The sequence below is a fragment of the Cupressus sempervirens genome, chromosome 3, assembly GCF_028749045.1.
Source record: "Cupressus sempervirens isolate cs-2001-9-10 chromosome 3, ASM2874904v1, whole genome shotgun sequence".
In the NCBI taxonomy this organism is placed as follows: domain Eukaryota; kingdom Viridiplantae; phylum Streptophyta; class Pinopsida; order Cupressales; family Cupressaceae; genus Cupressus; species Cupressus sempervirens.
In genome coordinates this window covers 211,023,257-211,048,401 of record NC_143120.1, presented here as the reverse complement: position 1 = coordinate 211,048,401, position 25,145 = coordinate 211,023,257, and the positions used below count along the sequence as shown (strand labels likewise).

Sequence of the window (25,145 nt, the reverse complement as noted above, 5' to 3'; positions counted from 1 at the left end):
GAAAATTGTAGGTGTGCCAAGTTGGTCAAGAAAGTTAGTTAATTCTACTTTACATTTTGCCTAGTATGATCTTGTTCATCTTAGACTTGTTCTAAACTACAATAGCCTATCTGTGAGATTATTTCAAGGCATATTATCAATATTTTCACATAATTAATTAATAGTTATTGGCATTTCTTAAAAGCTCCTTTTTGCAAAAATAGATGCTGAACTTTGTGCATGATGTCTCATTACCATGTTTTGCACAAAATACCTAAACCTTGGAATGTTTTCCAAAGCAACGATCCCTATATTTGATCAAATACTTTACAAATTCATGCAAGTATACACATTTTATTCTAGGCTCTAACCAATCACAACTTCCATCTGGAAACAATGTTGGGAAAGCCATATCCAACAACCTAGATATGATATACTCATTAATAGGTGATGTACATATAGATGGCCACTCAATTAAAGTAGATGGAATTGCATCAAGATTATTAACCCAAGCATGAATTAATTCCATTCTACTTTGAACATTAGGTGGCCTTGAAGCCATAGAGTTTGTGTGCTCAATTATATTACCTTCATGTGTCTCCATGAGAGGACCTAGGAATACAACTTCATTTGCATCAAAATCAAACTCCATGTGCACTATCTTTAATCTATGAAAAATATTCTCATCCCTATTTTAAGGTAGGTCATTAAGAGAACTTTCATCTATCCTAACATTTGCATAAAATTTATCATTTTCAACTTTCTATTTCAATGCTCTATAAACACAATCTCTATTCATAGTAAAGTTATATCCTGTACCACGTTGATCCCTTCTTTGAACAAATGATCAAATGTGTGTAGCAAGACTTTTGATAGTTGCTCAACATGTTGAGGAAAACTAATGGTATGTCCTTTATACTTATACTGAATGCTAGTTGCATGTGTAACTTGTAATATAGGGTTTGCACATGAAATGAGCATCTCTTCAACTTGAGTTAAATTTGCAAGCTTTGGTAGTTGACATCGTAGATCCACATTATTTGAAGATGAAAACCTATGAATTTTTGTCTCTTGAAAACACCTATTTCATATTGGACCCTTACTGGTGCGATATACTTTCATTCCTGCATATGACTCCTGACAAACATAACACAACTTTGGTGTTTTCAAACTAACTATCTGATATCTAAACTACATTTGGAATCTTCTAAATTTGGATTGAAGCATACCATTTTGGTTGGGCATGTTTTCTCTATCACCTTCTAATTCATCCATTCAATCCCATTTTGGTTGGGCATGTTTTCTCTATCACATTCTAATTCATCATTCACATGGATTTGACTTTCATGTTGCGGTGTTTTTGGGACATGTTCTACAGATGGAGACCCTTCACACTAAACATTTAGTTGATTGTTTGCATCTGTAGGACATTCATGTATGCCACTTGCTTGCATTTCAACATGTTCTACTCCACACCTTTGTGCATCTGGAAGGACCCTCTTAGAACTATGTTGACGATTGTTTCTCTTTACATTTCTATTCTCTCTTTCATCATTTTCTAGTTGTGCAACTGACACTTCAAACCTTCTTCTACGATAAATTTTCCTATTTTCTTGATTTAATGTTATTCTTTGTTATTCTCTATGATATTGGATTTGGTATTCTCTTCTTGCCTCATCTGATTCAAAATTTAACCTAGGTCTCACCATAGCTAGTACAAAACTAACAATTGGAGGTCTAGGTCTAATATCCTCTAGAAAAAGCTCCTCTACAAGAGGTTCTTGTGTGACCTCATTAGTTATAAAATTATTATATTGAAAGAAAAACTTAGGCTTGGGAGCATTGGCCACATGTTCAATAATAGTGCTAGGGAACCATGCTCCCTAGAAACCATCCTCAAGAGAACAAACTTCAACTTTTGTCCCATAATTGAAGTTCATATTTTATGTATATCTTTAGCATTAACGCAATTTTAAAAAAATTATTTGATTATTTCATTATAAACATATAAATCAATCCTCAAGACAAGGTTAAATATTTCTAAAATATTCATAATAAAATGCATATGATTACATAGATGCAAACAAAGTAATATTTATTATTCTATGAAATATTTTCATTCTAATGTTTCAAATATGGTGGCATTTCCATCCACTTTTGAAAGATTACATATATTTTTAATTACAACTAATAGTATAATAAATTGCTTAGTATTATACTATTTTAAAAATGGCAGCATTGCCTTCCACTTTTCAAAGATTGATGCCTAAAAATGATTTTTGATTCTTTTAAAATTGTACATTAAAAAAAACATAAATTAAAATGAATATATGATTACTCTAATTTTCAAATAACAAAATTAAAAATATAAATTCAATTTTTCTTATTTAGAAACAAATAAATTGATATTTTAATAAAAATATATGGTGGCATTATCATCCACTTTTGAAACATTACAAATATTTTTAGATATAGCTAACATTATAATAAATTGCTTACAATCATAATATTTTTAAAATGGTAGCATTGCCTTCCACTTTTCAAAGATCGATGCATAAAACTTAATATTTATTCTTTTAAAATTGCATATAAAAAATAAGCATAACTTAAAATAAATATATGGTTACTCTAATTTCAATCAACAAAATTAAAAGTATAAATTTGATTTTTTTATTTAAAAATAAATAAATTGGCACTTTAATAAAATATTTGGAAAATGACAGCTTTCCCATCTAGTTTTCAAATATTAATATATAAAGATTAAATTTAATCTAAATGTAAATTACAAAACTATTATAATTGAAATAGTAATCTAATTCAAAATGGTACTCTAAATCAATATACTAATCTTAGTGCAAACATTACAAATGTTTTTTAGATATAATTAATATTATAATAAATTGCTTAGTATTATAATATTTTAAAAATGGTTGCATTGCCTTCCACATTTTAAAGATTGATGCTTAAAAGTTAATATTTATTACTTTAAAATTGCATATACGAAAAAAATCATAAATTAAAATAAATATATGGTTACTCTAATTTTCAACTAACAAAATTAAAAGTATAAATTTTATTTTTCATTTTTAAAAATAAATAAATTGATACTTTGATAAAATATTTGAAAAATGGCAGCATTGCCATCCACTTTTCAAATATTAACATGTAACAAATACTTATAATCTAAATGTAGAGCACAAAACTATTTTAATCGAAATAGTAATCTAATTCAAAATATTAATATAAATCAATATACTAATCTTAATTAAAAAACTATTATAAATCAAACTACTTTTGTAAATGAAAATAGTAATCATTAAATTTATAAATCACTATTTAAAAAAAAAAAATTATATGGAGGCATTGCCATCCATATGAAATATTATGAAAAAGAAAATACAACATTAATCTTAAAAAAAACATTGAAAAATATGAAAAAACAATAATCTACGCAAATAATATCTAAATATATAACATTCAACTATATATAAATAATGGATGAAACATGCAAATGTAAATTTGAATACAACAATGTAGAAACTAAGAAATCTCATTTAAGAAATAAATCACAACTAAATCTAAATAGTGTAACTACAATTCTTAATGCAAATAATAAGCAAAATGCAAAATAAACTTAACAAAAACAAAAATTGAGAAAAAACTTACTTTTCTTTTTTATTTCCTTGTTGATCTTCAAATGTAGAATGCTTTTCCAAATGATTTATATCCCTCTCTTCTTCCTAAACAAAGTGTACTCTACCTCTCAACAAAAGAAATGAAAGCTTTACTCAAAACTTGTCTTTTGCAAATCTATTCTTCTACAAATGAAGAACAAAAATGAGAGGAGATGAGTGTTTTATAATGAGAGAGATAACTCCTCATCTCCCATGAAAAAAACTCTTCATTATCAATTAAGAGACTCTTCAATTTCCACTCCTCCAATCCTCCACTCAAATTCAAAATTCAAAACAATATTGTAAAATGAAATTTTTATCAAATAGACATATCGGATGTCTAAACATTGTCATCTATTTTCTTCAAAATAAAATTTTAAAACACTTATAAATGACATGACCCCATGCATTTGGCATGCATTTCATTTATTAAAAAAAAAATTACAATGAGGTGATGGGCCACCACCTATGCCACCCCATGCGTGCATTATGTGGCAGTGATAGGTATTGCTATTAGTAGCAGTTACTACCGTCACTAAAATGTGTCAGCAATTGTTACTGCCGCAGGCCGCAGCCAATTATGTTGCATTGTGTTTGTTTTTGTTTTTTGTTTATAAATTTTTTTTAAAAAATTATTTATTTATTTATTTTTAATTTTTAATTTAAAAAAAAAAATTCAAACTTATTTTCTTATTTTTAAAATATTTTTAAAAAGAATATATGTGATTTTAAAAATATATATGCAATTTTAAAAGAAAAGCATTATCATATGATAATGCTAACTTCTATTTTAAAAAATAATTTAATTAATTATTTATTTATTTAAAACAATAATTGTTGATTTATTCAAATTTATAGGAGCCTATTTTTTCGTACCCTATTATTTCGGGCTCCATTTGGCTTCCTCTTTCTTTTCCTAGCTATTATTTCGAGAATACTTTTTATTGTCTTTTATATTGGTCACCTATTATTTTAGGAATGTTTTTTATTTAAAATAAAAGTTTGTAACTATTCCCTTTTCTTTTTTATTGACAAGGAATCTTGGCATATTCCCCTACTAGGCATTTGTGTTGCCATTGTATAGAATGCCTCTCAGCATAATTAATTTCAAAATATGGGTTAGAGACATTATTCTCATAGTACAATTATTTAGATAAAGTAAAATGACAAAATTATATCTCATTGTAGAATTATATAGATAAAATAAAATGAGAATTGTATCTCATAGTACAATTACTTAGATAAAGTAAAATGACAATATTATATCTCAGCCAAATTACTATGTGGCATACTTTACATATGTTCATGTAACTCATTGATTGTAATTGGAAAATCTTGTAAATTCCTTTTTACAAATACAATTGATGAACTTTGTGCACGATGTCACATTATCATGTTGGTCATAAAATAGTTGAACCTTGGATGTTTACCTAAACAATGATCCCTATACCAAATCAAATGCTTAACAAATTGATGAAGATAAACTCGCTTCGTTCTTGGATCTAACCAGTCACATCTTCCATCATGAAACAATGTTGGAAAAGCCATATCCAACAATCTTGACCTAACATATTCATTGATAGGAGATGCACCTATAGTTGGCCATTCAATTAATTGAGATGAAATTGAATCAGGATTGTTCACCCATGCATGAATTAATCTCATTTCCCTTTGAGCATTGGATGGTTGAGAGGCCATAAATGTATTATGCTCAAGTATATTACCTTCATTGGCCTCCATGAGTGGACCAACAAAAATTACCTCATTTGCATCAGAATCAAATTCCATCTACACTATCTTCAACCTATTAAAAATATTATCATTAGAATTTTTCATCAACTCATTGAGAGAACCTTCATCGATTGTAACATCTGCATAAAAGGGATCATTTTCTACTTTGTACCTTATGCTCTGTACACACACTCCTTATTTTTCAGTAAATTTATAATAAGTGGTACCTTTATCTCATCTATGAACAATAATTATGGGAAACTTGTCAATTGAATGTGGCAAAACATTGGATACTTCTTCTACATGTTGGGGAAAACATATAGTCTGTCCCTTGTACTTTTATTGACCACTAGTTGCATCTGTAACTTGAAGTATAGGACTAAAATTTGCAATCAACATCTCTTCAACTTGGATCAAATTTGCAATCACTTGTGGCTGAGACCTAGCATCCATATGGTTTAGAGAAGAAATTCTATGGATACTTGTCTCTTGTTGACACCTGTTACATATAGGACCTTCAAAAGTATGATTAACTTTCATAAAAAGATATGATTCTTGAAAACTATGACACATATTTAGAGTCTTCAAACTATCTAGTTGATGCCTAAACTACATCTAAAATATTCTAAATTCACTATCAAGAAGACCATTTCGGTTTGTAACATTTTCCATAGTTCCTTCAACACCATCATTCATTCTCACAAAAAATGCATGCTATGGAGTTGCAAAAACTTGTTGTATTGAGCTAGAATTTTCATGTTCAATGTCTAACTAAATATTTCTATTACATTCTTGGTTGTAGCTTTTAGTTCCTTGGGTATCATTTACTTGACGGTCATGCTCTAGTTGATTTTGGAGGATTTTTGGACTATTTTGATGCTACCTATTTATTTCTACATTTCTTCCATCTCTATGTTGGATTTCCAATTCTTCCACTTTTTATTGAGCCCTTCTCCTAGCATGTCTCTCTCTATCAACTTGGTTAAACATTTTCCTTTATTCCTCTATCTGAGCTTCTATCATTTCTTCTCTTTGATGTATATGATAGTCTCTTTGGTATCATCTATTATATTCTCTTTGGTATTGTATTCTCTCTTCTTCTGATTGAAAGTTCAATCTCAGTCTCACCATAGATAATTATATTTTAAAAAATGAGTTAAGTTAGCAAAATAAATGAAAAATGTGATTTTATTGTGAAGTAATGCATTATAATATAAAGTAAATAATTATGTTAAATAAATATATTTATGTAGGTCATGTTAATTTTAAACATGGACTTAAATAATATAAATGAAATATGGAGTTAAATTTGATCCTTATATGTATATTTCTTTGTTGAAGATAACACAAATTTATACCAAAATTAATAACAATTAGATGAATAATACTTAGAAACTAACTCACAATGTATAATAAAAAGATCTCTACAATTTTGTAATAACATGAAAGACACCTCATATTTGTAGAGAACAATTACATAGTTGTAAAATCTATAAAAAAAAATTTATTTACAAAACAAAATTAATGATACCAATGAATGATATCATCACATATAGCATCATAGGATGGAAAATAGAAAGGTCAAACAAAAAATTAGTTCCATTCTCAAGGCCTCCATTTACCATCTACCCAATCCAACCCTAGACACAAGTTTGACCATGAATATGCTTTCCAAGTTATAGTGTTTGGAAAATAAACTTCATAGAATTCTTCATGCCTTAGTGGAGTTTGAAATGTAGCTTGGGCAGTTCTTCTCCACCACCAACAATCATTGTCTCTCACTACAATAGAGTCCCCCACCTTTATACATCTTAATAATAGAATGGTAGGTGGCAAGGGTCTAATACAATATATAATAACTTGCTCCACAAGTGATTCTTTAGTCCCCTCATCTATAATGAAATGATTGTGCTGAAAATTAAAAGTTCTATTTGCTCTATTTTGCACAATCCTATTATTTTTTCCTTGAACCATACACCCTAATACCCTTCTTCAGAAGAAGACATTTCAACCTTCATGCCAATTAGATTGTCTATTGTATCTTCCTTAAATATGACTACAAAAAAATTGATTTTCAATAAATAATTTTAAGATATTTGTATAAAAAATTATTCAACAATATAAAAAGACTAATGGTTTATGTAACATTAATTATTTAGTAATTTTAAAAATAAAACAAGTTAGTATAACATTAACAAAACACAAACTAACATTATTGTCAAATAAAGGAGCTTTTCAATTTCTTCTTTTACCTTTGTAAACCTCTCTTTTTAGGAGATATTATATGTATTTCCTAAAAAGGTAATTAATCTATTTGTCATTTTAAAAAATACAAGAAATTAGTATGACATAACTGTAAATTAAAAATACAATAAAAAATCTAACATTATATTAAGAAAGAATTTATTAAGATTAATATAATATAAATATGGTGGCATTGCCATCCATATGTAAAATTAGAAAATGTAAGCTAACATTTTAATTAAAAATAATAATATATTAACATTAATATATTATCTTCGATATGTCGGCATTGCCTTCCATATATAAAAATTAAAGAAAAGAAAAACTAACTTTAATTTATACACATTATATTCTAAGCAAGTTGAAAAGTTGTGAACTATTAAAACTTCCTCACGAAATAGTGATATTGTGGAACCTAAATTTTATGTCACTTAAGATAATGAAACAAATACTTAAGATAATGAAAGAAAAAAAAATAATAATAAAGTGGTAGCACCATCCATATGTAAAATTAGAAAATGTAAACTAACATTTTAATTAAAAAAAATATATATATTAACATTAATATACTATGTTTGATATGGCGGCATTGCCTTCCATATATAAAATTAAAAAACTTAAACTAACTTTAATATATACACATTATAATCTAAGCAAGTTGAAAAGTTGTGAACCATTAAAACTTCTCACCAAAAAAGTGATATTGTGGAACCTAAATTTTAAGTCACCTTAAATAATGACACAAGTATAAAATTTTAAATATTTTAAATAAAAAGGCAACATTAATATGATAAAAATATGGTGGCATTGCCATCCATTATAAAATGTAAGCTAACATTTTAATTAAAAATATTAATATATTAACATTAATTATATATTATGTTTGATTTGTTTGACGCATTATCGGCCATTTATGCACAAAAACGGGTGAACAAAAACCTAAGTTGTATTGTTAAATCTTGGAAAAATCTATTGCAATTTTATATGGATCATATTTATTACAGCCTACAAGGAATAACTAATGGTGTAATTTTTACTCAAGCCACACCTTTTTCATTGTGTTGTTAAATTTTAAATTTTCTATCAGTGTCAAAGATTTCACGGATATTGATAAAAAGAACTAACACTGGTCTTCTCGAAATCATGTTAACAACAAAAACAAAAAAAATATTTGAAAAGAGACTGAATTTTAAAAAAAATAAATAAAAATAACATAAAATTTAAATTCAGTAGATACTGTTCAAATATTGATAGGAAACATAAGAAAAATTTAATTAAAATTCTTCCAGAACAAGATGCAAATTTCCAAATTCATAAAATTACATACATTCAATACTTCTATTTTGAACCCAACTTTAGCCAATGCAAATGAAATATAAGAGGAAATGTTATAAGATGAAAACCAAATAAAGAATGGCTGGTTTTCAAAGGAGTTATTGTAACCTAACTGTTTCATAAAATTTTAAAAAGAACTTTTTTTTGGGTGGGGGTGGGGAAGATTAAATAAAATAGCTTAAGATCCTTCAGCTAAAATAGAGTCTTCTGTAGCAGAAGATCCTTCAGAAGCACACCACAAATAGGATTAGTAATAATAATAATAAAAAAAAAAAGCTGAAAAAATTGAACCTATAATACTCCGCTCGATCAGCAAATACTCAGTTCGATCAGCAAATACTCCGCTCGATTAGATTTCAGAAAAAAGGAGCTCTAGGCACTTATAAATACAAGATTTTGCAGTGGTTCCACTTCCGAAAATTGAAACGCCTGACAGACTGGCCTTTAATTTGCCAGTTACAAATTTGAAACGATTCTAATTCTTTCATTTGGTCAGTGTTTAAATTTTTTTATCGTGTATTCAAATTTTGGTGCCCAACTTTTCAATTGGTTTTTAAGATTCAATTAAGATGTGCACGTCGCATTCTATTGAATCATATTTGAATGATGTTCATATAATATATATACTGAAATAGAATTGAAATCCCAACAACTATGATCTATTAAATATATTAATTGTTTTATTTTTTCAGATATTGTGAAATGGAATATATATTTAGTTTTAAATAATGCAATTATATGTTTTTTCATTGTTTGGGATTGCAGTTCTCATAGCGGTAATGATAAGGATAGTTCAGTTACGACTGGCTTTGAATAAGAAGGTTTCCGTTAATTTCTTGCAACTGGTCCTCATTGCATGCATAATTAGATAATTAACAAAGAATTTTCAAATTGAAAATATATGCAATTTTTAATTTTTTCTGTTACTCATGCCGCCGATTAGCATTTACTTTGTTGCGAATCTGTGAAAAGAGCGGAATGATATTGCATGCCTGTTGAGTTTGGTCTGCCAGCGTTTTCTAATTCTAGAAAACGTCCATTTTTAATTTATATTGAAGGCACCGAATACATATAATTATGCCAGGTGGTGATTGAATTTTAATTATATTTTCTATTTCTAATCCATTCAATTCATTTGTAACTCCCATGCAATCTTTTTCCTTACATGGGAATATTTCCTTACATGGGAATATTCGTTGGCATATTCTCACGCTGCTTCTCTTGCTCTCACTGTATATGCCTCTTGACATAGCAAAATAAATGACAAATGACAATTTTTAATAATATAAGCAAGAATTGACAATCAGAAAGGTTCTACTGTTCCAATTAATTTAATTCCACAACTTATACCATTTAGACGTTTTCTAGTAGCAAAGAACAAGAGTATAAATGTGTTGATGACATTCTTATTGATCGCAGCCACTTTAGATGCAATGCAGAAAAATAATGTTTATTAACATTTACCATAGATTTTAAAAATGTCACTCACAATCCAACTATGGCATGCACTATGTAAACAGAAGAAAAAATTTAAACAAAAGGTGGAATAACAGCAGTGAATTTGATGGATGGAATTTGAAAAAGATGGAATAACAACAGTGAATATGATGGGTGGAATTCAAAATAATTAATGCATGCAAGTTGCATAAATTGACAGTTCATTAGATACAATGTTCAGTAATTGATAATTCAGAGTCATGGTAGACTTTTTCCTATTTCCTCTACTCTTTACAATTATGGTGAATTATCAATGGGCTCTTGGTCTATTAGTGAAGTTGAATGGTTCACAAAAGTCCACGAGTGATCAAGTTTTGCTGAGTGGAAGGCTCTAACATCATAAGGGATGAGGCTAGGATCGTGTGTGGATGCCCCTTAGTCCTTGGCTCTAAGCCGAAAAAGTTTGAGGCGCGAGTGGGCCTGTATCAGGCCCTAAAAAGTCTACATGGTTGCCTTTGCTGGTCTGAACCCTCCATCAAAAACTATAGTGGATTCTCTTCTTAGAAACTTTGTGAATTTTCTTTGCAACATAACACCATAGATAAGTGTTTTTAGTAGACATTTTTAGACTTTTTTCACAATAATCGGATTACTATATTTTCAGAAAATTTCATTTTATTTATACCTATGACCTCTTACATAAAAGTTTGATGCTATTCTAGATATATTTCTCTGTCTCCTAAGAAAGACATAAAGAAATTTACAAGACCACTTAGACTTTTAAATACTCTTAAAAACGTTTAGTCATAACTCTATTATTTTTAAGAAAGTCCCTTCCGTATGATCTAAATATCTGAACAACATGTCTTAAAAATTAAAGACAACCGCAGAGAATTGTCCAATATCTCTAGCGAAGTGTTCCCCACTAAAACGTATCTATGCCGAGCTTAGAAATTTAATTATAAATTTTACTTGAAAATTAGTTGCAGCAAGTCAACAAAGAAAAATAAACTACTAAATTTATGTCCCTTGCAAAGTTATTCTATCATTCTAGCTTTATAATCAACAACACCAAACATCATTTGTCATTCCATGTTTCAAAATCATTTTAACATTCAGATTTTCAAAATCAACAGGATTGGTGAAAAACCACACAATTCATTGTGAAATCATTCTACCATTCAAATTCAGTGGGATTATTCTAGTAGGTGCCAGTAAACATCTTGGCACAAGGGGAGTAATGATGGTTATAAACAACTACTGCAATGTCAATCATACACTATCAATGCAAATATAATTCCTTTATCATGAAGATGATCCTCCAAATACCCCAGCCAAAACTTCTTTTGAAAGCCTTGATGAAGAATGAGTGCTTGCGTCGGAAATAGACTTCTGTGGAAAAAATCGAATAACCCTTGGCTCTACATCATTTGTCTTTGAATTCTGAGCTGTACCTGATCCTTCTGCCCCTCTCTTTTGCTTCTTCTTCAAGCGCTCTTCAAAAGAGCTAATAGCCCGTGATTGATCAACTTTATCAAGATAAAAGTCCCGCTCCTTCTTGGCAGCAGCTAATTCCATAGCCAATTTCTGTTCGTGGACTGCATTCTTGTATGCAATTTCTTCGGTAAGATTGTCCCATTTAAATTTGTGAAGGTACTTGATATTCCAAAGATCATAATAATGTGATGATCGCCTTTTACCTCCCATTTGTTCCCCATTTAACATGCTTGCAACCCTTTTTGCAACACTTTTCTTTGCAAATTCCACCCACCCTTCTGTGAATTCCTTTCCACTGTTACCCCCTGCTCGTCTCCGACGCAATCTCACAACAGGATCTTCTGGTGCCAGATAAATCTTGAGGACCTCGCCATAGTTGGAAAGGATTTGTCTAAGCTTGAGGGGTTTCATATGCGGAGGCAGGCGGCTCAAGTAACATACTCCACCTCTCTTCCCCACCTCTGCAGAAGCTTTCTTTCGCTTCCTCTTCTCTGTATTTTTTGTTTGATTAAACTTTTCTCCTTGTTGGATAATGGTTTCTTCCATTTCTTCGACAGAAAGGCCTGTTTGTTCAGCCATTTGCTACGTATGCGTCGCTCCGCTTTACTTGCACCGATTTACCTCGCTATTTATGATTCTAAAGAATGTGCAATCAATTTCTAATCCCACCCAAATCCATGCATATGACTATGACCACACAAGGCCACCCACCGCTTTAGTTACAAGGCCACACAAAAAATTTCCAGCTTTCAAATCTAACAACAGGGCTGCACGTAGTTTGTGTAGAATAGTTTCTATTATTTTCATTTTAAAAAAGAAATCTAACAATATACTATTAGTTCTGTTAAAAAGCTTCTACGATTTCCATTTTTTCAGAAAGAAATTTAACAATATTCAATCATTCCAGCTTTCAAATCAACAACAACAAGACCACACAACCATCACAACAGTTTTTCAAAATTAACATATTGCTATCAGAATTTAACTGTGAAGTTTTTCAGTCAAATTCATTATTGATATATATTTTATAAATAATGATTCAACACAAATCTATTTTTCATTAGAATAAATGAAACACTTAGCACTCATTCACACATATTTCATGAGTCATTTTTCAAAACTTCTACTATCTCCATTATTTTAAAACAAATCTAGCAACATGATATGAATGTATGATACAAAATCCCAAACACAGTTTCTATAAAAAAGACTTCATTTTCATTTGTATTTTTTGTTGACAAAAGCCAAAATCCAACAACACTCCATCATTCCATTCCAACCTTTCAAAATCAACAAGAAGAGGGCCACACAATCACAACCACATTTCAGTGGAAAAGCCTCTATCCTATCTATTTTTACCATCACCGCATTTTTTAATAAAATTACCTTACAAATGCCATTTTTTCAACTTTTCAAATAAATCGAACAATATTTCTATATTTCTAAACAACCTCCATTATTCCATCTTTTGAATTCAACTGCATAGCTTTCTATTTTTAATATAATATATGACTAGTTTTTGTTTAATTTTCTTTTAAAAATCAACTAGTCCCCTAATTTTGCTTACCTTTCTTTCATCTTTCCAATGCCGTCCATTCTGGAAAATTCAGAAATCAGGTTTACATGGAGCTTTAGTATATACATTCCAGGTTCTGCAAATTCATTCACACAATACAATGTGTATAAATATCACTACCAGCACAGAAAAAATCATTTATAATACAGTCTATAAAATATGAAATTGCATACCAGACAATTTTGGTATCACCTGGGAGGGAGCATATTGATGCTTAAACACAATAGAGAATTAAAAAATTTGTATATATAATTATTTGTAAACCCTACCTACATATTGCCTCCATGCCGTTTCGCAATTCAACATCGGGAGGAATGTGCGTTTTCAGCCGTTAAAAATGTTTATTACACGTTGCAGGTCTGGAGAAATATGGACAGAATCTCAGTTTTCAGCAGAGTCGAGAGTTCATTTATTGTTTTCTAATAATGGAAAAATTTGTCAGGTGGGCATGTGAAGTGCTGTTCATTATTTGATTAATTCGCATTAACTTTTTTATCTTTAATAAATTAATTTTTAAATTTTAACTTTTATATCAGTAAGGTGAACGATGTCAGAGTCCAGATAACATTTGGTCAAGGTGATTGTACGATGACTAGAGGTTCCATTATTTTATCTAGAGGTGAGCACATTAGAACATTCTACAGGTTAGATACATTTAACATGCATTTAGTCGTTCTATTATTTTATCTATAAGTGAGCACATTAGAACATTCTATAGGTTAGATAACATGTATTTAGTAATAGTATTGCTGTAAAGTTTCATAAAAAATAATATGGAAACACATAGTGTGAATGCTAAGGAAGTTTAATTTCTTGCCTAGAAAACAATGCTTAGACATTATAGGGTTGGTTAAATTGGCGAGGAAGGTTTAAAAATCTTGAAGAATAAAAGGTTTTTTGAGGGCTTGGTTGACTATGACTTTAAGTTTGATTACTATAAATATTGTACATTTATGGAAAGCTAAACAATGTTTCGTTTCATTCATGCTCTCAAAACTCTTTTAGTTTGTTGGACTATATTCACTCTGATGTATTTGGTCCTATAGATGTTCCATCTATGTCTATGTCAACATATTATGTGTCATTTCTAGATGATTTTTTCAAGGAAAAATATTCATTTTTTTCTTTCCAAAGAGTAAATTAGAAGTGTTCAATCATTCTATGGAATTTAAAAGCCTTGATGAAAATCATTGCACAAAAATCAAATGTTTAAGGTCACATGATATTGGTGAGTATTGTAATGCAATTTTTCATAAGTTCTATCTACATCATGGAATCAAGGGGTTTAAGATGACTCCTTATGATGTGCAATAAAATAGACTAGCAAAAAGGATGAATTGGTCTTTGATGGAGAGAGGAGGATGTTGCTTAGTACTAATTTGGAGCAGAAGTTCTAGGCAGGAGCAGTGGGTACAACACATTACTTGTTGCACCATTCTCCTACTATAATGTTACATGACAAAACACATATGGAAGGATGGTCTAGTAAGAAGCCATTGTTAAAATATTTGCACGTCTTTGACTATGAAATGTGCACTCATGTACCTGATTTGAGTAGGTCAAAATTGAATGGAAAAGTTATAAATGTATCTTTATTGGCTATGAAATTGGTTTGAAGGGAACCAACTAGGGAATCCTCTTACTGAAAAAGTGTTGTACAACAAGAGTGCTATCTCTTTTGAGATGAAATGGTCTCAACAGACTAGCTAGAGAGGATGGGAAAGAGAAATTAAGTAGTTGAAATCTTTTTATCTTTTAAAAGTGAGATATCTCAAATTCTAAATGAATTTGAAAATGAGGACCTTGGTGGGCATGAGAATGAGGATGGGGAGAGCTCAAGTACCCATACAAGGCCAGAAGAACATGATTGTGAACCTCACATTGAACCTCATGAGTCTTCACTACAAGAAGCAAGAAGATCTATTTGGGAGAGGTGACAACCAAATAGGTATGGGTATTCATAGAAGAGCTTTAATTATTCCATCTTGAATGTTAATTGTTCCAATGTTTTTCTTATTGATGTTGATGAGCCTCAAACTATCAAAGAATAAACTAATATGCCCTATTCATATTATTGGTTGGATGCAGATGAAATGAAGTCCTTAGAGAAGAATGAAACTTGTGATCTCATAGCCTTTCCTCAAGGTAGAAACCTTGTGGGATGTAAGTGGGTATTTAAGAAGAAGTTCTATCTAAATGGCATTACCTATTGAGAAATAATTTCTCTTTTAACTTTAAGATAACATCATTGTATTTCTATTGTCACTTGCAATGACTCATGACCTTGAAATTGATTAGATAGATGTGATGACAATGTTTCTTAATGGCGATCTTGAAGAAGAGATACATATGTCCCAATCAGAGTGCTTTGTAGAAAAAAGATAAAGAGAATTTGTTATGTAAGTTAAATAAGTCTCTTTGTGGTTTGAAATTCTTGCCCAAAATGTGGTATCAAAAGTATGTATGTATGTATGTATGTAGTGTTTTTCTTTTATGATATCTAAACTTGATCATTTGTTGTTGTTGTTGGAAATTACAATTGTTGTATTGTCATTGATTTGAAATCTACTGATGAGACATGTTCCTATTTGAAAATTTCATATCTATTTGATTGATGCATTTGATTTGAGAGATTTATCATAACAAAAGCACCTAGAGGAGAGGAGAGGTTATGAAAAGGAAGCTACAATGTACATTTGATTAGTTAGACTTTGACAAAACAAAACTATGATTGTTTAAATCATGTTGATGTTCAAATCTTTATAGTAAAAGTCAATATATATTGCTTGTGTAAAGCTTGACTGAGAAATAGAGTAAACGACTAAGGTATAAATGATGATGATAATTAAATAATTAAAATTATTTTTAAATATTTTTAAAAATTTAAAATGAGCCATGTATTTTGTTGTATAAATAGACCTAAATTGTTTTTAACATTTGACCATACAAGGAAAATGACAACAATTGGCTCTAACTATGGACATTAATTGCAAAAGGATGTAGGAGGAACCCAAAGAATGCATAACTATCAGTGTGTTATCCAAAGGGTCATAGACTCATAAGGAAACCAAAAAAATAGACAACTTATATACCACTAGGAGAAACTCAAGGAAGTTAAAAATGGAGTTGACAAATAAAAAACTTCTACCTAATATATTTACATGGTAGGTGAACCCTTACTTTATGTAGCTCTAGTAAAACTATGCAAACCCATTGACTTGTTAAGAAAAATAAATTCCATGGTGAGCTAACAAGAAAAAATCTAAAAGTATTGATGAACTTATTTATAATCTCACTCCTTCAGATTTGGTTTGAATATCCCTAAAACACACACCATCTTCATGTTAGGTACAATGTCCAAATAACCACACCTCATCAAAAATATTTGCAGTTGGAATTCACTCTTCTTCCTATCAAGTGTTATTTACACCAACTTACTAAATAAGATAAATTATTAGAATTTCAAGTCTTTTAGTGCATCTTTGATTATATTTTCATCTATAACATGGTGACTTGAAGAATGATTTTCTATCATTGGATTAGAAAAACCACATTTAGGGCTTGTGGGAGTAATAGGAGGCTGAGTCAATATAGGTGGATTACATATATTAAAGCTCAAGGAATTTCCTTTTGTGGATTTATCATTAGACCCTCAAGTTATAATATTACATTTGAATCTTATTGAGTAGTATTTAGAACAAGCACCACCAAGTACAAAGTTTTTTTTTTTTGTTGGTAAGATATTGGGTTGACAAGTTTTTTTCAATTATAGTTATATTTGATTGCATTGATGAAGTGGTCAGTAATTTTCTATCCAATACTTATATGTATATTCTAGAAATATTATGTAGATGATTGCCAAGAAGAAATATATTAATTAATAAATTTTGATTTAAATAATGGTAGATGCATTCTATTAGGAAAGTTTGGTGCTTCAGTTTTATTTTTCTTCTTGCTTGAGCATGTTTAAAATGTAGACATTAAAAATCAAAAAAATGATAAATCAATGTTATTTTTTGTAACATGCAAAGTTGATAAATCTAGAACTCTGCATTTTTTTTGCAATGTGCCTCCTCAAAAAAGTGACATCTCTAGTATTAGTCTCATTTATTTATGAATTTAACCATATTAATGCAGGTGAAAATCTCTCTCTCTCTCTCTCTCTCTCTCTCTCTCTCTCTCTCTCTCTCTCTCTCTCTCTCTCTCTCTCTCTCTCTCTCTCTCTCTCTCTCTCTCTCTCCCTCCCTCCCTCCCTCCCTCCCTCTCTCTCTCTCTCAAGTTTCACATACACCTTGCAAAATCCATTCAACTGACTTGTCTTAAATTCAAAAACTTAAAACAACCACGAGATTCAAAATGAAAGAAAGCATTATAGTATTCTTTTTGATATAGGGGACTCCTTCTAGATACAACAAAATAATTTCTACAAATTCCACTGATTGAGTTACCTTAATGAGATCTCAAATAACACCACATTACCAAACTTATAAAAATTAGAAATCTCTCTTAGACAAACATTGCAATGCAAAAATGCTTCAAACAATTGTAAAAAATATGCAAACTCCAATGAAATTACTCATACCAAACTACTTGAATTAATATTTCAACAAAGAAAGCTGAAATAAAATTGATACAACAACCATAGGGGATGATCAAATCATCACAAACTAATGTAAAACCATCCATCACAACAACCTCACATAATATTTAAATTTAAAAGAGACCTAACAAACTGTCTACATCTCTAAGTCTGCAGGCTTCACAAAACAACTTCAATTTTTGAATCTGACATCAAAATCACCTTCAAAAGAAACTTTAACAAAAGAACCACCTGAAAATTTGATTACAACCTTCATTCCTTCCTTTTCCAAATCCAAATCAGAAAACTCTTGCTTCAACTAGGCTATCTAGCTTCTGTTATCTCTTCATTCTCTTTAGCAATCTTAATTAAATGGTAAATTTATTGCAACAAATAGGTATGTGGAAAATGCAACTATATTGAGAAAATGGGCATTAGAAAAACTTGTAACAAGAGTTGTATTCATCAAAAGTCCCTAGTAACTTAAATAAAATAAGTTCTATACATATATCTATAATCCCAACACATGTTTCCAACCAATTCAAAGTGAAGACTTTCTTGGACAAAAAAAAACTACAAAATTCTAGAAAACTATGAAATTGGATACCCCAACTTGGTGGAGTCATAAGTTTCTATTTCATGCCTAGAATTATGACTTAATAAAACATAACTCACCAAATAACTGATGCCTTCCCACTTTATTCTAGGCAATGGCTTCCCACTTTATTGCAGGTAACAACTGATGCAAGTAACTAAACATTGTTGGAAATGTAAGAGGAGTAACTAACAAGAAATGAGTAAATTATTTACCACAAAAACAAATCCTAGTCCCTTAAGATATTGTTATAAAATAAAAACCAAACTCTGTTGAAACTAAAATATTATTATAACTCAGTTAGAACTAAAACACTCTGTTAACACAACAACTCGATTTACGTTAAGAATGAGTGTCATTTGGGAAACACTCAATTAATATTAAATATATGCACTATTACTTTGTAAACACTAAACATGTATATTTTATAATATTAAGTGTGATTAACCTTAATTAACCTAGTTGCAGAATCATAAAGAAAATAACATGAACACAAGAGACACTGATATCTAACGTGGAAACCCAATTTGGGAAAAACCACTAATAGCATCTAGTTGCTATTTATTACTCTTCTAAAGTGAGCCCTGTTATGAGCCAACCCTATTAAAGGATACAAAATACAATGTTAGGTGTGACCCTATTAAAGGATTTAGTTCATCTGTAATGACCCCATCTTTTAGCCTTCATGTTCTCCAAAGTCTAAGTAGAGCATAAGAGGAAATTAAATTAATTTCTTATAAATTCATTAAATAAATCAAAATTAAAAATGAAAAGGTGGCTTTATATTTAATTAATTTAATTAATTATTGTATTACAAGGGAGAAGCTTCTAGAGTGTGTATTAATTATTGGAAAGGTGGAAGCATCTAGTAATTTAATTTTCTAGAAACACAATTGAGTTTTGTATTGTAAGGGAGCACTTTCGAAGAGTGCATTAATTATTGGATGGGGGAAGCTTCTAGCACTTGTAATTAATTAATGTTTTAGTTCCTTCTAGAAGGGTGAAGGAAAAGGATAAATAGGGGTGAGAGTCTCATTGTTGAGAACCAGATATTTGTGAATGACATTTGATAAGAGCTTGGATGTGTGAATCACATATCTTTCGTGTCAATAGGGGACGTTCATTCTCTCTTATAACAATCTAGACATCATTCCCTTGGGGTTTGGCCTTTGGAATACATTGCTTGTACTTGATCTCATCATTTGGAAAATTAATATAATTTCAGCATCGGTTCCATCTTCAGTTTGCATTAAAAAATATATTTCAACAATTGGTTCAGTTTTTGGGCATTTCTAGGGTGTCCATTATATTGGTATTAGAGCTATAAATTAGGTGTCCATTATAGTCATATCAGAGCTATAAGTCATGCCATCCTATGGAGATCTTAAGCATCTATGTTTGAGCATGTGACAAGGGCTTTATAATTTTTGCAATAGCAGAGCAAGACAATGTAGGAGTTCAGACTTGCATAACAAATAGGGTAGTTCATTTGTGCAGAGGGACATACAATCTAGTCATACAGACATGGAGGAGACATTCTTTGAACAAGAGAGTAGTATGAGTGACCAAGATGATAGGAATACTGGTCCAGATCAAGAAAATATAATGTTTAGGTTATTGGGTACATTAGAGGAGGGGCAACGGATGCAACAGGAGCAAAATAGGTGATTGGATATGATGCAACAAGAGAAAAATAAGCATATGGATATGATGCAACAGGAGTAGGATAGGTGAATGGATATGATGTGGCAGCTAATGGCTAGACAGATGGGCATCAAGATTAATCAAGGTGATGCCAACAATGGAAACAACAATAATAGGGGCAATGATAATGGAGGTCGAGACAACATTAATGGTAATAATGGACATTACAACAATGGCAATGAGGCTGATAACTTTAGACATGTTGCATGCCCAACTCGAATAACTAGCTCGAGACCTCTTCTACCCACCTTCCCACCCAGAGATCCAGTTCAATCGATTAATGAACCACAAATTGTAGAGTTATAGGATCAGTTCAAGAGGGATTAGAAGGCTAGTGGATCAAAGTTTCAGGAAGACATTTCTCTCAGAGCTTACTTGGACTTGAGGATGAGACACATGCCCAGATCAGGAGGAGAAATTCAAAACCTTGAGCTTAGAAAGAAAGTTGGGAAACTTTCTTTACCTTATTATGATGCTTCAAGGAAGATGACCACATGAGCTTGAGTGCAGAACATGGATACACACTTGTAGCTAAATCCTATGCCTAAAGAGGAGGCTATAAAGTATGTGGCTATTCACTTGGATGGACCGGCATATGAGTGGTGGCACCATGGCATGGTAACCTTGGGACATAATCAGATCACATCTTATGAGGAGTTCACTAGGAAGCTCATAGAGAGATTTGATACCAAGGATCCCAAATTATAGTTTAAGGAGTTGGCAAAACTCAAGTAGTGGGGATTAGTTGAGATGTATATCAGTTAGTTTCAGAGGTTAGTTTTTTTGGTCATAGATATTGTAGAGAGGAGGTTAATAGTGTCTTTTATGGATGGACTCTCAGAATCCTTGAGAGGTTGGGTCAAGAGGCATGACCCAGCTATGTTGTGGGAAGCCACTAAAAAGGCATGTGACTTAGCACCTTCTTTATTTAGGAGTAGATTTCAGCACAAGGATTCTTATATGAAAAAGGACAAGGAGAAGGACAAAAAACATTTTCACAAAGATGCTCAGCCCAAAAGAGATAAGTTGGAGAATGACACATTGAATGATTTAAGAAAGAAGTTATGTTTTCATTGCAGAGAGCCTTGGGATTTATCTAATAAGTGTCCTCAAAAGACTAAGGCAAATCAAATGGAATATTTCTTAGTAGAAGAGTCATAGTCAGAGAGGGAGGATTAGCACTCTAATTTAGATGAGGATAACACTACAAAGGAGAGCAGCATTCCTAAGGATGAGAAGTCATTAGCATGATTAACTGGGGCTCAAAAGGCAATCACATTTAAGGACAGAGGTACTATCTAAGGTCAGAAAGTGATCTCACTCACTGACATTAGGAATATGCATAATTTTATAGATTCACAATTGGTAGCCAAGAGAGGTCTACAGACTGAGGAGCATGCTGGATTTAGAGTTATGTTAGCTAATGGTGACAAACTATTATGCACTTGGAAGATATCTAATCTCCACATCAGGTTTGGAGATGGTTGTGACTTGGAAGATGAGTTTTATGTGGTACACATGGGAGACTATAATTTCATCCTCAGCATTCTATGGATGGCCTCACTAGTAGAGTTTAGACTTAACCTAGCAAAATTGGATATGAAGTTTTAGCATGAGGGAAGAGCTTTTTTACTTAGAGGACCTTTAGATGGGATTTGTAGAGTATTTTCCCTAAGGAGAATGCAAAGATTTCTTTGGCATAGTAACATAGAGTGGGAAATGAAATGTTTCACTATGCCAACTTCATAAGAGCCACAGGTGAAGAGTCATCCACCAAATATCCAGGAGATACTTGATAGAGAAGGAAATTAAGGAGCTGTTGGAAATAGGGCATATCAGGCCTACTAGGAGCCCCTTTGTTTCAATAGTAGTGTTGGTAAAGAAGAAGGATGGGATGATGTGCATGTGCATCAATTATAGGGCATTAAACAAGAAGACCATTAAGAATAGATATCCCATCCCATGAATATTTGAGTTGATTGATGAGTTACATAGTGCATGCTTTTTTACAAAGATTGATCTACGGTCAGGGTATCATCAGATAAGGATGAGGGAGGAGGACATTGAGAAGACAAATTTTTGGTGTCACTATGGCCACTTCAATTTTTTGGTCATGCCATTTGGGCTAACTAATGCCCCTGCTACATTCTAGAGCTGCATGAATCAAGTATTCAGGGAGTAGCTTAGGAGGATTTTCTTGATTTTCTTTGATGACATTTTAGACTTTAGTAAGACTTTGGAGAAGCATTTACAACATCTTGAGATGGTGTTGTCCACTTTGGAGAAAGAGTCACTATATGCCAAGGAATCTAATTGCAATTTTGGGATGACTCAGCTACTATACCTTGGGCATATCATTAGCATAGATGGAGTTTGGGTAGATCCTAAAAAGATTAGGACTATTATTGATTGGCCTACTCCTATGAATCTTACACAACTTAAGGGATTCCTTGGTCTCTACAAATTTTGCATGAGATTTGATAAAATATTTTCATAGATTGTTGCACACTTGAGAGACCTTACTAGAAAGGGGGCCTTCACATGGACAAAGGAAACTCAAAGAAGCTTTGATCATTTCAAGAAGGTGATGTTATCATGTCTAGTACTAGCTCTACCAGATTTCACAAAGCCATTTGAGCTTCATTATGATGTGTTAGGAAATGGGATTGGGGTGTCTTGATGTAGGAGAAGCATCCCATCATTTTTGAGAGTAGGAAGCTTCGTGGAGTGGAGAGGAGCTATTCCATCTATGATTGGGAGATGTTGGCTATAATGCATGCATTGGCTAAGTCTTGGTCCTACCTAGTTGGGGGAAATTTTTTTATCAAAACCAATCACAATAGCATCAAATACTTCATGAGTCAACGTGATTTGAATGATAGACAACAGAAATGGATTACGAAGTTACAGGCCTATGACTTTGACATTGAGTTTGTCAAAGGTAAGAAGATTGTGGTGGCAGATGTTTTATCCAGGAGACCTCATATTTATGCTCTAGCTGAGATTATAGGAGATTGGAGAAATAAGATCATAGAAGAGTATGCGAGGGACACTTGAGCTTCTGGAGTAATTGTAGGCACCATACATCATGATTGTTCATGGTGATGGACAGATTGATAAAGTTTTAGGGTAGGATATGTTTCATTCCTTCATCACAGTTTAGCAAAGTAATACAAAAGGCATTTCACGATGCACCTATAGCTGGACATCCAGGGGTCTTTAAGACCTATAGGTAGATCTATGAGCGATTTACGTAGAAACAACTCATGGATGATGTTCAAAAGCATGTCAGGGAGTGTGCAATTTGCCAGCAGAATAAGGGAGAGCACACATATCTTACAGAGTTGTTACAGCCTTTTCCCATTCTAGATAGGAAATGGAAAATTATTTTTGTGGACTTCATCACTGGGCTACCATGAGTACAAGGGAAAGATTTCATCTATGTGATAGTTGAGTGCTTGACAAAGTTTTCTCACTTTTTTGCTATTCCATCCACTTACACAACATCACATGTGGCTGATCTTTTCTTTAGAGAGATATTCAGGTTACATGCGCTACCTAGTTTCATTGTCAGTGATCAAGACAATAAATTCATGAGTACTTTTTGTTAGGAACTATTTAGGTTGTGTGGTACAGATATTACACCTAGAACTAGTTATCATCTATAGATAGATGGGTAGATAAAAATTGTGAATAAATGGGTGGAAGGATATTTGAGGAATTATGTGACTGCACAATAGAGGGCATGGATCAAATGGCTACCTATGAGAGTGTACTATTATAACACCACTAATCATATGTCCATCAAGATGACTCCATTCATGGCACTATATAGTTATGAAGCACCTAGTTTCTTGGATTTGGTTTTGGGAGATAGTAGAGTGCTCAAAGAAAAACACTTCTTGCAGGATAGTCAGGATATTTTGAGGGTGCTCAAGGAGAATATACAACAAGCCCAAAATTAGTAGAAATTGTATGCAAACTAGCACCAGATAAAGCACAATTTTGAGGTTGCGGATATGGTTTACCTATGGCTACAACCATACAGATAATCATCACTCAAGAAAAGCAAAGTAGAGAAATTGAAGCCTAGGTTTTATGGTCCTATTGGGTGTTCATTTTTCACGAGGTCAACGACAAGAATCCATAGTGTAATTCCTCTCTTGAAAAGCAAATCTTTTTAAGGATCCACTCCAAGGTTCAGTGTTTGTCTTGCGACATACCAAAATCCGCTCAGTAGAAGATAAATGTGAATGTTCCTGAGGATGCCTTTGCTAGTTCCAAAAATTCTTTTACCTTGGTATCAAGTAAAATCTATTTACTGTCTCAAAATATCACACCAAAAGAACAATATTTTTATATTTTCTATTTTTCAATGAATGCAACTCTAACAATGCAGCTACTATGAGGTCCTATTCTAACAAGGGTGGTTAGCAAAGAAAATAATGAAATTGAAAGCAAATAACATGAAATCAAATAAATTGAAAGTGAAATTCCTCAATGGACATAAGCTACAGAACACAACACATTGCGAGTTAAACCTTAGAAGAAATCAGTAGGAAACCAATGAAAATAGGAGCAACGCTTCCTAGAATCCACTCATTCAATCGTCGGTGAGAATATGTAACAAATCAAATGATGTTTCACTCTTCATCAAATTGCAAGGCCACAAAAAGTGCACTAATGCGAGACAAAAAGCTATGTAGACACAATTGGGTGATTTCTTCTCAAGCTCGTTACATCAACAAAATTCATATATCTATAGCAAACACCAGAACTAAAAGATCACACAAC

The 25,145-nt window shown here is 31.6% G+C and overlaps 1 protein-coding gene across 1 annotated transcript; it reads right to left on the bottom strand.

Annotated features, from left to right (window-relative positions):
* Window positions 1-11,701: 11,701 nt before the first annotated feature.
* Window positions 11,702-12,505, bottom strand: LOC149565563 (pre-rRNA-processing protein esf2-like). The gene has a single exon (XM_089817158.1). It carries the CDS (start codon window positions 12,474-12,476, stop codon window positions 11,706-11,708), a length of 771 nt encoding a protein of 256 aa, XP_089673284.1. The 5' UTR covers window positions 12,477-12,505; the 3' UTR covers window positions 11,702-11,705.
* Window positions 12,506-25,145: the final 12,640 nt, after the last annotated feature.

Bases quoted from the DNA above. Each gene is read 5' to 3' on its own strand.
- LOC149565563 (XM_089817158.1), bottom strand. From the start codon at position 12,476: ATGGCTGAACAAACAGGCCTTTCTGTCGAAGAAATGGAAGAAACCATT.